The following is an 18,888-nucleotide window of genomic DNA, read 5'->3' as shown; positions in this document are numbered from 1 at the left end:
GGAAAGAATGTGCAATGAAAGGAAATGAATTGGCATGCATAGAAACAAAAAATCGTATTTAATGTTTTATTTCCTTCGTAAATATAGGATCCCTCCAATAGCAATGCCTCTAAACTCGTTAGAACTAGTTTATGATATATACTTATACTAATTATACTATACGGTGTAGATATTTATGCAATTCGGTACACTGCGTAAAAATTTGTTTCCTGCTGCATACGCACAAATTTAGGATGGCAAGATTTACGATGAAAGAAAATCGATTGACATGCATGAAAACAAAAAAACTTATTTAAATGCTTTATTTCCTCCATAAATATAGGATAGCTCCAACAAACATGCAACTAGGCTCGTTAGACCTATTTATGATATATACTTATACAAATTATGCTACATGATGTAAGTATTTATACAATGTGGTACACTTCGTAAAAAATCTAGTATATTGTTCACTGGTGGATGCATCTTCAGGTTCGAGCTTAAAAACCTTAAGTTTTGAGCATAAAACCCCTCAGTTATAAGCGTAAATACCGAGCCAATGTGAAAGGTTGATAGCTCTAGTAGGTTGTTATTACGGTTCTATTTTTATGTCAGATTCGAAAAACATGACTCCTGGGAGTTCCCATTTCATGCACGCAAATTTTGGATTATATTTTTCTTTCTAGTTCACCCGCTAAAAATTGGATGACATGAGTCACAGAGAGCATAGATTCTTATACAACGTCTTATAAATAATTACACTGTGTAGCATAATATATCGGTCCAACTAAGAACGCCAGCGGAAATTAGGGTCAGTTTTATGGCAAACGTAAAAATCTGGCATTTACGAACATAAGTGATTTGATTTAATTTTTTATGATAGTTACGAACAAGCGGAATTAGGGATAGTTATATGGCAGACGTACAAATCTAGCATTTACGAACATAAATGATTTGATTTTTTATGGTAATTATGAACAGCATAAATCAAGGAATTGTCTTTCCAATGTGCATGTAGTAAACTGATATACAAACTATGTGTTCAAGCATAAAATCATATAGTTTTAGCGTAAATAATACATGTGGTAGGCATAAAACACAATAATCGAAAAGAAAACACGAATGGGAGGAGGTAGTGGCTGGAGGACGTCATCGACGACACAAGCACAGATGTAGGTCGTCACTCGGGCCGCCCGAACTGCGCCGGATCGGAGGATGTCACGCGCGGTCATCGCTGCGCGCACTTCGCGCCTTCCGTGACGCCGCTCGAACCTCATGCCTTGTGCGCCGTCGTCGTTACTCGCACGCCGAGGGGCGCCGCTTGCTCGTCGGCCTTGAAAGTGTCGTCGCCTCGGGGCCACGGGGACGCCGCCGCTTGCCCGCATAAGGGTCTCGCTGCCGCTCGCCCTCTGGATCGAGGAGCCACCCCCACCGACCTGGGAACCGCCGCCACTACTCCGGATCGAGGAACCGCTGCCACCACGCGTCGAGGTCAAGGAGCCGCGACCACCGCAGCCACCAGCTGAGGATCCACCGCCACGCACGCTCTCAGGCAACCGCCATCGTTGCACGCGTCGTCGCTAATGAATCGGGATGGGGCATGAAAAACTAAACCCTAGCACTCTGGGTCTTGTTTTATAGACGTCCGGACTTGGTCCGGCTCGACCGAATTGCACCATCCGACCTGGATTTCCTCTAATTATTGGAAGCACATGGCTCTTAATATATAAACTATATTACATATATTAAATATTGTCTGAATCCATTAATTACCCACATATAAGCGATGAGGTATATCTGTATATATAACCATTAAAGTATTGTTAGTCCTCTATAGATTTTTCAGATGAATTCTTTCTAATTTTATAAACTACTATGATAATATAATAATATATATTAAAAATAGCCTTCTTTGATTTTTTTTTCATATCCTAAAATAATGTAAAGGAGTATGTATCCATACCATAAGCAAAAGAACGCACCCTGTATTGAGAGATAAAAAGCAAGAACAAGAGCTTCACATGAATTTGGACGTCTACAGACTACATCCATGACCCAACTGCCAGATGTCCCTCCACATCCATCCTGGAATCTATCCAACTGCCAAATTTCCCTCCACAACCATCCTGGAATCTATCAGATATCAGATAGAATTTAGAAAAATCAAGAGTTTGCTTGCTCTTGCTCCCAGGGCGTCTGGATGAGAGTTCTTCCATCCAGGATAAGATGAATACAGCCTAACACAGTTTGCAATATGATCAGAACAGCTCCGGATCAGGTGATACACTGATACCCCGTTCAATCCTTGCCGAAGTCAGCACTGTAGTGCGCACTGGACTCGAGCTTCTTGGCATCATTCAGCTTGCGCACAGCCTGAACAATTTCATCACAAAGGGAAGGGGGCCGGGCACAGTTAGCACCAAGCAAGCTCCATCTAGTACAAGAAAACTAGGGTATGCAATCGCACCTTCATGAAGTCCTCGTGAATGACATAGTCACGCTCCGCTCGGATAGCAGCCATGCCGGCTTCTGTGCACAAGTTGCGCATATCGGCTCCATTGAAGCCCTGTAATATTATTGCAATAGTTAGGGTTCAGGAGATAGCTCAAAATCATGTTAAGGAATTTACATAGCTAGATTGACTAAAGACTGGCTCACCTCAGCTAGTTTGACTACAGCTTCATAGTCAATCTCCCCATGCTTTGCGATGCCAGCTGCATGAATCTTGAGGACCTCCATCCTCCCTTGTTCATTCGGCAGTGGGATCTCGATCTTCCTGTCCAACCGACCAGGTCGAAGGAGTGCAGGATCCAAAACATCAGGCCGGTTGGTTGCCATGATCATTTTCACCTATATAAACAAGAACGTTTTTTGTGACACACTACGCAAGTACACAGCACTGAAAATATTAGGACAAGCTGTAAGGAACAACCGAACAACCAGCATCATCTTTATAGTCTCTAGCTTTGTACACCAAAATTACAGCATCACTGTGTCGGCAAAAAATACAATGTGGCAAATGATTGATTGTGTACTGTATGAGGGCAGAAGATTGACTGGAATAAAAAAAATAATTATTCTCTTGTCACAAATTGTGAACTGATTTTGCATCAAGCAAATGCAATATGGATCTACAGCACTTGGTGTATAATTTAGAAAAAAACTTTCATGTCACTACGTACTGGTCCTAAGAAATGAACAGCGGACAATTTTTTTCGGACAATTTTTTTTTGAACTACGCAGGAGAGCTGCGTGTCATTTCATATAAGGTAAAAAAGAAACAATGGGGACAGACAGGTTAGACCTGTCCCGAGTACAAGAACAGCAAATACCCCAACACTAAACCCCACACTAAAAAACAAAATGATCGACAAAAGGAACACCTAAACATCCAAGGCCGAAGCCCTGACCAAGAGCTGATGGAACTTTCTTGCACCAGCCCTACACCAAAAGGCGCCTTCAGCACTGACAGTCCTCAGAACAGCAGACAATTAATATGAAAAAACATTTTAATATCATTAGCACAGAAAAGGCATACCTTCCCAAGCTCATCGAATCCATCTAACTGATTTAGAAGCTCCATCAATGTCCTCTGAATCTCACGATCTGCACTTGTGCCCTCACTAAATCTTCGGCCACCAATGGCATCAATTTCATCCATGAAAATGATGCATGGCTAGGCAACAAGATAAAACCAAAGACAACATTTTATAGCAATGACATATACACGGATTATGCACTTCAATTAAAAGAAATTATGCACGGGCCACGGGTGTGCATATTTCTTTTTTTTCCAACTAAACAAGTCTGCGTGCTAACTAAAATGCAAAAGGTTGTGTCTATTTATTCTTGGCGATGTACATTTAGAGTTGGACATGCCCTGCACTAGTTGCTTACTTCTTCAACCTTTACTATTGAATGGACTGTTTATATTTATGTCATAGTTCATAGGCAAACTATATAGCCATGGAGAAAAAGGATAGCTTATGCTACAGACATCTTCCTCCAAAATAAATAAATACTAGCAAAATGCCCGTAAGTTGCCATGGTTTTCATTTGTAAATATAGAGTATAAAAGCGAAGACATGTGTGTTTTGTTGCAAGGTGGGTGTGAATGTGGGTTTGGAGCCAACAAACATGGTTCGAATACCCATTTGCATAGTTATTAAGGCGGTAAGGCAAGTTAAGCCTGGTAGAAGAGAGAAACAAAAAAGAAAAAAAGAAAGAAGTCCACCAGCAGTCAGCCCAGCCCAACAATTTTAGGGTTATCTATCTCCCAGCCACCAGCAGCTACAGGGGTACAGCCTGCAGCCCTTTCAACCGCCAGTTCCTTCTCCGTCCCCTCCCTCTCCCTCCCCATAGCACTCCTCCCTCCCTGCAGCTCTCCTCTTTCTCCCTGCGGGCCGCCCCGCCCCACCGTGACCTGCGCGCTCGGCCGCGCCACCACTGCCTGAGAGGGAGGCAGGGAGCAGACCACGCACGCCGCCAAGGACGTGCCCTGCTCGCCATGCCACCGTGCCCTTCTCACCGCCGCTCGCCCCCAAGGCGTCGATCCGACGACACTCCGCCGCAGTGGACGTCTTATGCCCTAAAGCAATCCATGAACGCTTTAGTGCCTAAGCGACACTAAGGCGACGCTTCACGTCCTTGATAAGCATGCCCATTTGTGCGTAATTTTAGCTTTTTACCATTTAAACGTGGGGGAGCATGACGACAGTGAAAACCGTGAAAACTAGTGCTTTATATAAATAAATAAATAAATCAGAATAGCTAGGTATACATACACAGATAACAAAATAAAACAAAGCTTACCTGATGCTCACGTGCATAGTTAAACATTTCACGAATTAAGCGTGCACTTTCACCAATGTATTTATCAATGATAGCACTTGACACCACCTGTTTAAAAGGTGACATCAGTGAATAAACATATGCTTAATATATGTTATAAGTTACTAGAAAAATATCCAGACCTTCAAAAAATTAGCATCAATGTTGCTAGCAATGGCTCTAGCTAGGAGCGTCTTCCCAGTTCCAGGTGGACCGTAGAGCAGCACGCCCTTGAATGAGTAAAGTAACATTTGGTACACCCCAAGATCATTAAAATGGGCAGCCATTAATTTGAGGCTTTGAGCTAACTATGTGATTTTGTATTCCTAAGCAAATTTATTTCTTGAACTTACCTTCGGCGGTTTAATCCCGACACGGAGAAACAATTCTGGGTTCATAAGAGGTAATTCAATGGATTCTCTGAGTTCCCTTATTTGATCTGACAACCCACCTACAGCTGAGTAACTTACATTGCCAGGATCTTCATGTAGCATGTTGTAAACCACAGGGTCGACCTGAGAAGTAGGAATAAGAACAATATTGCTTATTGCATCAAGGATTAATAATGTCCAATTCATATATAGTAACTAAATACAAGTCGATCAGGTTGCGATTGAGGGATGCAGGTGTCTAAAAAAGAAGGAAAGGAAATCTGGGCTGCTATAAAAATACAGCACTACCAGGTCACAATTGAGGGACGCAGGCATGGTTTTTGTCCTTTTGAGGCGGTGAAGTGAGGTGCGGTGCCCTACCCCGCTCACAACACCTAGGCGTTTATACCATAAAGGCATAGTGTAAGCTAGAATTTTAGATACTAGTGCAGCACATACATCATTATTTGTCCTTCTTAAGCCTGCACATACTAGTACAACTAGGAGAGCACTACTAATCAATGTGTATCATACTAACCAAAGGAAGAACCCAAGCAGATATTATACTAATCAAAGAAAGATCATTGTGCTTTGTGTGTACCCCGTATGTGACTATGTAACAGGCCAATATATATAAAAAAACAGCATACAATGTTCAGAGCGAGTAGTAGTGCAAGAGCAATGGCAGAGTAAATAACCATAAAAAGTGGCAGGTGGCTAGGAGATTTGGAATACCAGAACAGAGGAGGCCGCAGGGGCCTAGGAGATTTGGAGGGCCAGAACAGAGGAGACGGCAGGGGGCTAGGAGATTTTGGGGCTAGAACAGAGGAGGCAGCAGGAATGTACGCACTTACCAGGTAGACAGCCAGATGGGAACGGGTGACAGCAGTAAAGACTCGAAGCGAGCAGGCAGGTGCGGTGCAGACGCTCGACGGTGTCCGGTCCGGCACTGAGGCCGGCGGGTGGCAGCTATGGATGGCTGGCGGTGAAAGGAACTCGAGCAAGCAGATTTAACCCAGAGAAACAGCCTAGCGGAGATGCAGTGGCTGCCAGCCGCCGCCGCTACGACCTCCAGGCCCGCCATCCGCCTTCTCTTTTCCTCTCTTCCTCTCTCTGTACCCACACACTTTTCCACTCTCTTCCATTATGGTGCAGTCGATTCCCACCAAACCCCCCCCCCCTTCCACACACACACAGGGGCGGACCCAGTGGGTGGTCCATATAGGCCATGGCACACCCTAAGATCATATAAGGTTAGTTAGCGTAGTGGTGTAACTACTATTTTTTGAACTTGGCAGTCAAGGTTCGAGTCTTGTTGATCTCTATTTTTTGTTTCTTTTTTTGATATTTTTCCTGGCACACCCTAAGCGTAGCAGCTGGGTCCGCAACTGCACACACACACAGATCTGTGTCTGGCATCCGCAGTCTTATAGGTGTCCGCCCAACACCATTCCATGCCTAGGCAATGCCTAATTGTGGAAGGCGGACACCATATGCGTGGAGGTCGTGGCGACCCCGACGTCCAACACCCAAAGCACACATTGTCGCCTAGGTGACAACTAACGATGCCTCATGAACCATGGACGCAGGTGTCTAAAAATGGAAGGAAAGATAAACTGGGCTGCTGTAATAATGAACCATGAAATCCATTGCCCACCTAGGTAGCCCTACCCCTTCCTCTAGTCTACCCATCCTGACCGCTTCCTGTCTCCACACAAAGGGAACTCGGTCACCCACCACAAATCCATCAACCTAATCAACCCTAAATCCTATGACTGGTTTAAACTACTAAGTTTGTAAATAGATAGCGATCACAGAGGCTTAATTTCAAAAGTAATCAAATGGACACGAACACATAAGCAGAATAATATGTAACAAACATATACCTCACGTGGCAGAATGCGCATAATGGTAAGTGTTGTCATGTCAAGAACAACTCGTGTACCAGCAATCAACTTTTCTTTGTCAACTTTACTTCGGCAGGCAACAACATAACGTGGTCCGCTGCTAGCCTTGACAATAACTTCGAAAAAGACATGTTTCAGTTACTTTGATAAAACTAGGTACATTATTAATCAGTTGAGAAGTAACAAGTCTTTAGCATGACGTAATAAAAGTTCATGTTTGTAAACTTCTAGGAAAAAGAATACGCAATTAAAGATCACATAAATAATTCATCAGTGTTTCATTATTCGTACTAACAAATTTTGAGACAAACATAAGGATTTTTTTTACTTACATCGTTCCTTGTCCAAAGGTCGAAGCACTTCACCGATAATTTGACCAACACTTTGCAGTGATTTTAGATCCTCTTCAGTTTTTTCCAAGTTTTTCTTTGCATTTTTTAGATTCTCCCTCCCTGAGTCCAGATACACAAGTTCATCACAAAAATCAAGATAACAAAAGTATCAGGTATATGCTATGAGTACAAAAATGTTTGCTATCGCATCTATCAGTTATGAGCATAACAAAACCTGTAACATTGATGTAAATAGTATAAGCATAAGAGAATCAATCACAAGAGGGACCACCCGCTATGGAGCATTGAGGAACGGCACGTCAACAGCACCACACTTACAGGTGCACAGAATATATCACTCGGGCACAATAAATCTAGTATTTTGGTACACCATTTGAAGTCACATTGGCCCATATTCATAAACTTCCTCCAAAACTAGTTTACTATCCCAAATGCTGAATGGAGTTGCTCTCATATTATTACCAAAAGGTTATGTGCAACTATAACCAAATAACCAATCTGACATGCCACACAATAAACAACACGAATATAGGACTCTAGCATGAAAGGTAGAGTGACTACGTAGAATCTCAATTAGTGGAGGTAACAACTCTTATTTCCCCCAAAAACATTAACTCAAAATTGAACTCCAAATATACGTATATCCTCAGCAGGTCCGGACAACACCCGCAGCCATTTACAGAATGGTCAACGGCCACTAACTAAATGCAAGCTAACCGAAAAGTGGAAACCATGCGCTTGCATCCAAAATTTCTGACTTATAAAACCCACCCTACACGAGAACCTATCCAACGTAAAAACTCTAAGGCTGAACCGCCGAAAATACGCCACACCCGCCAAACCCAAATTGGGGCAGCCAAAACCCTACCCCGCCGCCGTAGTACCGTAAAATCCAGATCCCCCCATCCGCGATCGCCGCTCGCAAACGCCAAGACACTGAACCCCAGAGACCGACGATGACATCCACGCACGGGTAGACGGGCGGAAGAGGATGCGGCAGTGGAGTGTTACCAGTTTTGACCCGCGCCTCGAGCTCCCGGCAGGTGAGGAGCTTCTTGCGGTACTCGGCGATCGCAGCACGGCGGCGGGCTTCTTCCCCGCCCTCGGCCATCCTCTTCCTCAACCTTCCTCGGCGGCGGCGGCGGCGCGAGGCTTTCTTTTTTTTTTTACGGAGGTGGACCCTGTTTTTCCAGAATGCAGAAGCAGAACACAGGCTTTGCTTCTTCTCTCGCAAGAAATGTAAAGCGGAATTTTTCATAAATTAAATAATTCCTTATGTAAATTGGGACCCTTCTGCCTCCTGGTCGGATTTCGAGCCCTTCTGCTGGGGGCCTGCCAAGTGCCAGGCTAGGTCGTCTGTGGGCTTTTTCCGGACATTGCTCGGAAGGATTACTCAGGCCCGGCCCATATAAGTTAGTGTCACCCCAAAGAGCGAGCAGCCCAAAATTTTCTTTCAGGAATAGAGATGGCAATGTCTAGATTCCTGATTCCTCGCGGGGAATTTCTATATTGAGGATGGGAGAAAAGTTTCTCCCCCATGGAAATGTAAATGGTGAAAAAAATCTCCTTTGACGTCCTATTTCCCGCGGGGACCTATTAAACTTACATACAATAATATTTTCATGTAATAGTTAATGATAAAATAAATACTTATCTTGTCAAGAGATCACTCGTTGTACAAATTTGTTCAATTTGATATACACATAATGATAGGGAAGAAATGTCCCAGCAAACTTTTATGGGGATCCCCACGGGTAATTTTTTTCGTCACCGGGATGGAAAAATTCGATGAGGAATTTTTGGGGGATTTTCGTGTTGCCATCCCTGTTAAGGAAACTGTAACATCCAAATTCCATCATCTAAAACTAACCAAATTTAATTTATTAGTTTCCAATAAAAATTATGTTTTAAAAATAGAGATATAAAAAAGTTATATAATTTATTAAATAGATGAAATTTTGCTAAGTGTTTGTTGTATTCATGTAAAGTTTCATGCCTGCAAACCCTCGGTTTTCCGCCAGTCTCTCGATTTCGGATAAAATACTTGTTAGGCCCTTGATTTATTCAAAATTAACCCTGAGAGTTGTAGTTATTTATAATTAGATCCCTACATGGCCTTTTTTGCTTTTAAATGAATAATTTAAGTCCAAATAAAATCCATTTTTATTTTGTTAGCTTTTGTTTTAACATGGTAAATATTTTAGCACAATTTTGTCACTAGATTTCATATTTCTAAATTATATAGTTTATATAATACCTTTTGGGATAATAGATTCTTAATAAAAATTAAAAAGAAAAGGTAGACCATGTGTTTTCTTACCAAAAATCAAGATATTTATTTATTTTATTCACATAAAAACCTATTTCGATTTATATCTTAGTTTTTAATAAATAAATATATGTTTCAAAACACAATTTATAATCTTCTAACCCAAAGCCTTGGATGTTCCATAATATAGCTTTTCTAAAAATGATTAAAATGGTGTAGTTAATGTTTATAATTAAGATGTGTCTAAGTTTGTATCCTTGATTTTATAAATTATAGAGAAAACCATTTTTCTTAAAGAGTACCTTTTCGTTATAATCTTTGCTTTGATATTTTTAGAAATAAATAATATTTTCATTATTGTACTAATCTTGTTTATAGTGATCTATTGTATGAATATTGATTAGTGCTTATTTTTATTTATTTGTGTATCGCATAGAGGTTGATCTGTTATCTGAGAATTAGGACCAGTTCGAAGAAGAACCCTGGGAATTCTGTGACGAAGGCAAGTGGAATTCACCGCATGCATATTCTTTTGAACCCAATAACATAGCATGATACTGAACTACATGTTTATGTTATACGCATAATTTGATGGGTCCTATTATATGCACCTAGCTTCTGTATCAACCATTCCTTGTTCAACTAGGTATGCTTTTTAACAAGTAGTCATGCTAGTTGCTTAAACTTAGCTTTATGCTAGTTCACATAAAATATTGATGATGTTCCTTAGTTTTTGTTATGCTGTTGTTATAACAATATCATACATGTTAATTGAAACATGGAGAACCACCTAAAAAAATGGTGCAACCATAAGTGTTATTATGGCTCTAACTTTTGCAATTTTCTTAATGTCACACCCAGAATTAAGGACAAATCCAGATGCATCCCACATGTGTGCCAAGATCAAGTTTCACATGTATGACGACTCATTGTACAAAAAACAATGCCACATCTTTATTACTTAATACAATTTCTGTACAAAATAATTTAGATAAATTACACCATATGACGACAACGATCCTCCACGACCATAGTTATTAGTAGACGACAACATAGACCTCTCCGAACTCATCTTCATGATCCTCCTCCAGCGGTACATGTTCTTGTCCTAGTGTGATTATAGCAAGGGTGAACTCTCATACGGTCATCGCTCAGTAAGTGTGGGAAAAAGTGTAGTGTAAGGCTACCAAGGATAATGGTTAAAGTCGAGCATTGCTTTTAATTTTCTTGGTCAAAAATTTATTAGCAAGTACTAAGTACAAATAATTACCATCCTAATTAAATAAGAGATTAGAGATGAAATATCCCATAATGCAATGCATGACAGATTAAATTTAATTACATAATTTACTCTTTTGAGGGTCTAAGCCGCTCATGACCGTGAGCACGGCTGATATACCAGTTTTACACTCTGTAGAGGTTGCACATCTTTACCCAAAATTCGTGATACACATCTGCTAAGGGGTCATGAATCTAGGGGTGGATATCGAGCCAGCTCGGCTCATTATGGCCAGCTTGGCTCGGCTCGTTATACTAACGAGCTAAACATCTGGCTTGGCTCGGCTCGTTAGGAAGCTCGAGCCATCTCGTTAGGCTCACGAGCCACACAACTAAATACAAAGATCTATGTACATAAATATATATATATAACTAAACAATCATATTTTAAATGTTTAACACTACAAACCCAAAACCTTTATATTATTATCATATCACCATCCTAGCTTCTAACTTTTAATATTAAATTAAATAACCAAATATGTATTAACTTACAGATTTACAAACCCTTATTATAATAAGATAGCAATAAGCACCATTATAAAGCAATTTATCATCAATTCCACAAACATGTAACATTTCATTGCACAACACTAATATCATATGTTGCTAGAAACAAAGTTCACAAAACCATAACCAATAACCAAATATTAAATATGCAATGTAGCTATGTAGACATGCAATAATGCAAATATTTAAGCACATGGCATATCCACACATGTCCATATCATAGATCATAACTACGAGAAAACAAGACTATGAGAGACGAGACGACACCAACGACTAGACAAACTTGTGTTGTGGCTTGGCTCATTTGGCTCGCGAGCTAGCTCACGAGCTAACCCGAGCTGGCTCATTAGAGAACCGAGCTAGAATGCTAGCTTGGCTCGTTACAAAATTAAAACAAGCCGAGTCGAGCCGAGCTACTAATGAGTCGAGTCGAGCGAGTTATCGAGCCACGAGTATTTCGTCTAGCCCTACATGAATCCTATACACCTCTTCCGAGTAGGCGAGGCAGAGTGTCACTACGAGGCCTTTCCAAAGTTATACTAGTATGAGAAAACCCTCTACGGTTTCTAGCAGAAGGGGCAATATAGGAATCCCTCATCCGAAAAGTCATCGCTGCATGATCGACCCGAGAACCTCCCTATACCGACAACTCACTCCCTGCTTGCCCCTTTCGGGATAATTAATTATCTAAAACATATGCTATATTTAAAATAATATTATTATAGTGTAGGCAAAATTAATATGAAACTAACATAATTTGAATGGAATAAGTCTGACATCTAACGTAAAAGATATCGGATGTTTAATAAATTAATAGGACTACACAAAATAGTTGACATGATGCGATTTGATCGGAAACAGAGTCACACATAGGGTCACAAAGTTCATATACGTACAAGATGTAATATATGGGGTGTGAGTGTCTTCTACCTCTGTTTTCCTTTCACCATCTTTCCTATAGGTGTTAGACTGAAGACTTTGATTGTGTTGTAATATGAGTCGTTTGACACATTTCCCAAACTATTGTATGATTGTTTCCTTTTGTAAGGAGGACTTCTGAAATCTTTTAGTTAATGATATGTATCGATCTATTGAGTAGGGTTTGGAAGTTACCCTTTTTCTATATGTGTGACCATGTAGCACCATTATAAGTCGACGCGCGACTTACACAGATTGCTTCGTTTATAGGGTTTAGAAGTCACCTTTTTCCCGTATGCTTGAGCATGTAGAACTAGTGTAAGTTGATGTATGACTTACATTGATTTCTCCGTTCATAGGGTTTAGAAGGCACCCTTTTTCTCTATGTGTGAGCATGTAGCACCAGTGTAAGTCGATGCATGACTTACATTGGTTGCTCCATTGAAAGGGATTCGAAGGCACCATTTTTGTGTATGCGTGAGCATGTAGCACCAATGTAAGTCGATGCATGATGTTGTTCACTTGTTCTCAAATGCTATAAATCAAGAATAAGGCAACACAAATGTTAAAGATTAAAGACCTTCGTCTTCGAAGCATTATCTCCACATGGGGATACTACTCATCAGACGAAGGTTAAGAGAGGCATACCTTCATTATTTAATACATGAACAAGAATACGAAAGGATAAAGATAAAAACTGGATCTTATCAATTTATTTATATTCATATTCCATAAAATTTAAATGAATATTTAACAGTATTGATATTACATTGATACCTTCGGCTTGCTCGAAGGCGTGAATGCGGGAGAGTGATTACAATCCAGTGTGAACAGTACGGTGGTACTGTTCATCTATTTATAGGCACAGGACACAGCCCGGATGAAATTACATATATGTCCTTGTCATCCATCTACAATCATAACACAAAATATTAAGGACTAAGTAGTCTTTGTCCTTTTTTAGTCATCATTATACTTGGTCTTCGTCATCACATCAAGCCGAAGTTATGTGGCTATAGCTTCATCGTCCATTTTTATCACCTTCAGGTTACACCTTTACCCTTGTCACGAGAGAAGATCTTCATTCCGAAGCTGAAGCCTCCTGCAATAATCCATGTCATACTGAAAACACATAGTCAGTCACGTTTTTTAGGACCTTCAGAGGAAGAAGGCCCCCAACAGTAGCCCCTCGTAGTATTGATTTGTTTCTTTGTAACAAATTTAGACTGCAGCATGAACGAAGACCTTTAGCCGAAGGCCCGAAAAAACATCTTCCCTTCGCTAGAATAGCGAATTACATTGACCTGCGGGACTCACCAAACTATGGGGCTCTGAACATATAAATAGGAGCCTGCATTGTGAGTATTTTTCGTGCTGTTTCAGTTGCTTACATTGTGTTCGTCATTTTAACCTTTCTTGCTTTGTTGGGTTCAAGTAGATTTTGAGCTTCGGCATTCTAGCAACTATCGACTAAATGGCTGATGAAAAGAAGATTGTTGATCCGGCGCTAGCCGGATTTTACGAAGCTATGGAGAAAACCAACGCAAAGAAGATTGCAAATGAGATGTTGGCTGGAATATTTGAAAATTACAGCGATAGTGAGAGTTTCGATGTAGAAAGTAGAAATGAAGATGCCGAAGATCGGTCCTGGAGACCAAGCCATGTTGTCTTCGGAAAATCAACTATTAAACAAGGGCAGATCGATGCAATGAGGGGGAGATATTTTCGTGATATCTCAATCGTGAGGACCGGAGGGGAGAATAATGTTCCTCTTCCCGAAGCTGACAAAGTGGTGGTTTTCAGAAGCTCCATGAAAGCCGGGCTTCGGTTCCCCTGAACAAATTGTTGGTCGAAGTTCTGAAAACCTTTGAAATTTACCTTCATCAACTTACTCCTGAAGCTATCATTAAAGCGGGGATCTTTATATGGACCATGAAGAGCCAAGGACTGGAACCAGATGCAAGATGCTTTTGCAATATTTATGAGTTGTCTTATGAAACGAAGGCTACCAGAAAGGAGTAGTATCACAACAACTTTGGTTATTACAGCTTCGTGCCTCGTTCTGAGGCAAGCTACCTAGTGCCTACATTTCGAAAGAGGTGGCCGAGCTCCTAGATGCAGGAATGGTTTTACGTGAAGAATGACCTAAGTCAAAGGGAGGATGTGAAAGGGATTATTCAACGCCCTATATGGTCTCGCTTTGGCATGAGGAAGTCAGCCACTGCTCTTGGGAATGATATACAAACATGCCAGGCGGCTTTCAACATAGTGTGTACTTACATTGGCACAAGAGACTTGGTGCAGGAGCATATCGCTTATAGAGTGTGGCCGCTTGCTCATGGATGGGAAATGCCGAAGGAGACTGCCGCTGCCTCCAATCAAAATGGTTTGGTGTATTTGAAGCATACTTTTCGATATAGGAACCAATTTGATGAATCGAATGATGACTAGCTAGATGCCATAGAGGCGACCAGTGATGAATTGCTTGGAGCATATTCGAAGGCCGAAGATGACGCGATGACAACTGCCTTCGGAGCTTGAGGCAAAAAGAGGCTGAATAGGGTATTCGATGTCATCGGATTTGTATGTCCAGACTACTGTTATCCTTCGCGGAAGCAAGGAAAGAAAAGGAAAGCTGCTACCACTGTGACTTCTAGCGCGTCGAAGTAAAAAAAGGTTAAAGTTTTGACACACCAGCCCAGGTGCATTGAAATGGCCAACGTGCCGAAGCTAATTGAGGGGACCGCTCCTATTGCAGAGCCAAGTCGCTCTGTGTCAGTCGAAGCTAGGACAAAACCGGTTGAAGAGCCGAAACTAGAGAAGGCGGCAGAACGGTTAAAAGCACTTAGTCCACCATGCACAACGGAACTGTCGAAGCCATCAAGCATCCCCGCAACAACTCCAAGGAAAAGAGGGATGGCCAGCGTGCTAGATGCTGTTATGGAATCTGTGAAGACATCAACTCTTGCTTCTGCTGAAGCGCCTAGCACAGAGGGTAAAGTTTCAAAGAAATCTGACGAGGACGGCATGGTGCAAACTATTTCTGAAATTGGGCCCTCGGAAATTCCCGCCGAAGCTAGACCTTCAAAAAGCGCACCGATGATCCAAGAAAAAGAGGGCGCTTCTGAAAAATCCAAATCTCCTGCTCCTGAAGCACCTGCTAAAGAGTTGGATTTCATTGTGCGACATGCTTCGGGGAAGCAGTTATCAGAGAAGTAGATCGCTGAAGCAAAACAATATGCCAAGGATCTGAAGTACCCCCGAGGATCCTTGGTGTACGGTGGTGATAACGAAGATGATTTCCTTTATTGTTTGCTAGACAATAAAGAGATCTATGTTTGCCGAGAAATGATGAAAAATATGGGGTACCCGAAGTTTGAACTTGGCCTATCTGCAATGTCGAAGGATGATCTTGCAGATAGCCTTGCTTATAATAGCCTGAAGGTGCATATATTTTTTCTTGTAAAATAAATTATATTTGTAGCTTTTCTTGCTATCGTTATGTTCTCATTCTTCGTTTTTAGGGCTTGATTCTAAGCAAGGTTTTAAAGGCCCAAAAGGAAGCAGAAGATGAGAGCTGTCAAATAGCTCTTGGGAATCTTCGATTAGAAGTCATTACACTAAGGAACAAAGCTCTCGAAAAAGATAAAATATTGCTTTCCTTAGTTGATAGGCTGAGATCTAGCGAAGCCAAACTTACTGCACAAACCGTATAAAGTCGAAGTTGAAGATTTAAAGGAGAAGATTGCAGAAACGAGCGAAAAATTTGAAGTTGCAATGGCAAAGCACGAGATAAGCGAAATTGAAAAGCAAGGGCACAAAAGAATGCCAAAGAGCTCCGCGACTCCAAAGAGAGATGCTATAAAATATCCCTGGAATGCACCAGGAATCTAAAGAATAGTTTTGCAAAGGTGGGAGCGTACTCTTCCGAGCAGAAGTTCATCCGCGGTGACCTCGATGGTGTTATCCAGTGGATTAGCGGGTGTAAAGCCCAAAATTTGATAGGAAAAAAATAAATAAAATAAAAGTAAACATAATATATCATGAAATAATAAAATAAGGAGATAAAAATATATATAATAAGTGTGGTGAGAATTTTTTGAAGACCTTTGAAAAAACTATTAGGACTCTCTCTCCTCATATTCAAACAATAATAGTAAATTAATTAAGGGACCAATAAATAGATAAGAAAAGTTGATCTCTTGTTGATTTTGTGGTGATACATTTTATTGAAAACATGAAATTGGATCTCCAATTTTAATGAAAACATAAAAATAGAAAATAAGAAAGGGAATTTTAATGAAAATATTTACTCCTTCCATAAATAAATGACAAGGAAAATAATAAATAATAATATTGGAAATAGTTGATGTTATGTCTTTGAATAGAGTTATGTTTGATAGTTGGAAACTTGGGAGTTCAAACATGAGTTGAATTTGAATTTGGAATGTGGAGATTAAAATAAGAAAAGAAAAAGTAAATAAAAATTAGAAGAAAGAAACTCACCTGAACTTACCTGGGCCGAATTCCCTTCCTCGTGGCCCAGTTTCCACTTTTCGCGCGCTCGGCCCAGCTGCGTTGCGCCGACAGTTAGGGACCTTGGGTCCTCCGTTTCACCACCATGCAGACCCCACTGCTAGAGTGCCTGCTCGCGCGCAGTTGGGTTACTTGCTACGTTGTCGTGTGGACCCTCTTGGCCAGTGGATCTACCTCCTTCTCACCTCGTTGTGTCGCTTGCATGTGGGGTCACCCCGTCAACCCTGTCACCCACCTCGGAACAACCTCGCGAGCGCACGGTAACAACCCATGCGTGGCACGCGGAATCCGTGGTCCTCTGCCTAGGATTCGCGGGGTCGACCCTATAAAACCAAGACCCATGGCATCACAGTTCTCCCAACCTAACCGGCCGCGGGAATCGAGCTCATCGCTGAGGCAGAGGGAAAGGTGTGAGTTCACCGGGAAATCCGCCGTCGCCATATATCCGTGCCTGCGGGCTCACGACGCACCTTGGTTGCGGACCCGAGAAATCTCCTTCGCACGTGGGCTCTTGCCCTAATGTCAGTATACGGGAAGACCCCATGGTGCCACCCCAATTCCTTATCGGATGCAAGGCACCGTCGTGAATCCGCCGCTCACCGTGGACAACACACTTCTCGTCACGATCGCCGGTATGAGCCTATCCCCATCGTTCGTGCGGTGGTTTTCACTGGGTATCAGACGTGAGAATCATGTTTGGGACACCCGAGCATCTTGGCGCCCCTCGTCGGCGAGTCCTCCGCCGTGCAGGCCAGCAGCGCCGTCGTGTGTAGTGGTTAGAAGGGGCGGTGATCTGGGACCATTGGATCATGGGTGTACGTTTGAGATTAGATCGGCGATGGCATTTAAGTGGGGTTGGTGTGAACCGTTGATCCTGATGTTGACGGCCAAGATCATACCTTGCGTACCCCTTCACTACATAAAATCCGGGTAGTGGATCTGTGATCTGATGGTGGCAACTGTATACCGATTCACATAACGTGTCGATATAATCCTGGCGGTCGGTTTGGATCGGGCGACAGGGGTTTACCCGCACCCCTTCGCTACGGCTATCTTATAGAAGAGCCCCTGAACTCCATAGAAATTAACCCGCCGTCCATTGCAACAGCGAATTGAGTCTAGGAAAATTTTACACGTTAGACCCTGCGCTTTCCAGTATTTGACGCGCAGTCCAGATATTTAATAAAATTGAGTAATTAATTTGGAAAATGATTTTTAATACAAAAATAATTCTAGAAACTTGTATAATTCATATTTAATTCATTTTAACTCCAAATTGATTCATTCCAGTGGCATTAATTCTGTTTCAATATTGTTTATATCTAGTAACCTTGTTTTAGTATGAAACATATGGTTAAATTTATGCGCTTGATTTGTTTTGTATCTACCACTTAAAACTTCGGAAAATCATAATTAATTCATTTTAACTCTGTTTCAATCCGTTCAAGTTGCGTTAGCTTCGTATAAATATTTACTATGTAGTAGCAACATTGATTATATGATATCCCATATTTTATAATAAGGTAACTAATTTGACTAATCTATGTGTTTTGGATTAACTTATCCTAATATTAATATTAACATAGTATCTTGGTCTTATGGTTATCTTTGGCCTAAAAAGATGATTTATAATCAAGAAATGACTTAGATTAAAGTTGAGTTAATTATTTATAGAACAATCTCTCATATGATATATATTAACCAATTTATAATATAGTTTAATATTTGAATCACGTGGATATTCCATAAATCACAACTCCTTAACCGTAACCCCGATTTTAGTGGTTCTCGAACCCACGATCTCGTAGCGACGCGTAGATTATTATTATGCAGTTTGTTCTTATGTTTGGTATGCTGATAATTTTGCCTATACCATATTTATTTGTATTGCTACGACTAGCGCGAGGTTACAAGTCATCTAAAGAGCAAGTTGGTAC

The 18,888-nt window shown here is 41.2% G+C and overlaps 1 protein-coding gene across 1 annotated transcript; it reads right to left on the bottom strand.

Annotated features, from left to right (window-relative positions):
* Positions 1-1,916: 1,916 nt before the first annotated feature.
* Positions 1,917-8,894, bottom strand: LOC100273945 (26S proteasome regulatory subunit 10B homolog A). The gene is made up of 10 exons (XM_008661540.3): positions 8,452-8,894; positions 7,420-7,539; positions 7,067-7,203; positions 5,163-5,324; positions 4,953-5,039; positions 4,792-4,878; positions 3,518-3,655; positions 2,638-2,829; positions 2,447-2,545; positions 1,917-2,352 (listed from the first exon to the last, which is right to left on the bottom strand). The coding sequence occupies exons 1-10, from the start codon at positions 8,696-8,698 to the stop codon at positions 2,278-2,280; spliced, it is 1,344 nt and encodes a 447-aa protein (XP_008659762.1). The 5' UTR covers positions 8,699-8,894; the 3' UTR covers positions 1,917-2,277.
* Positions 8,895-18,888: the final 9,994 nt, after the last annotated feature.

This window comes from Zea mays, chromosome 9 (assembly GCF_902167145.1).
Source record: "Zea mays cultivar B73 chromosome 9, Zm-B73-REFERENCE-NAM-5.0, whole genome shotgun sequence".
NCBI classification, from domain to species: Eukaryota; Viridiplantae; Streptophyta; class Magnoliopsida; order Poales; family Poaceae; genus Zea; species Zea mays.
The sequence above is the reverse complement of the archived record's forward strand: the minus strand, read 5'-3'. Positions and strand labels throughout refer to the sequence as shown.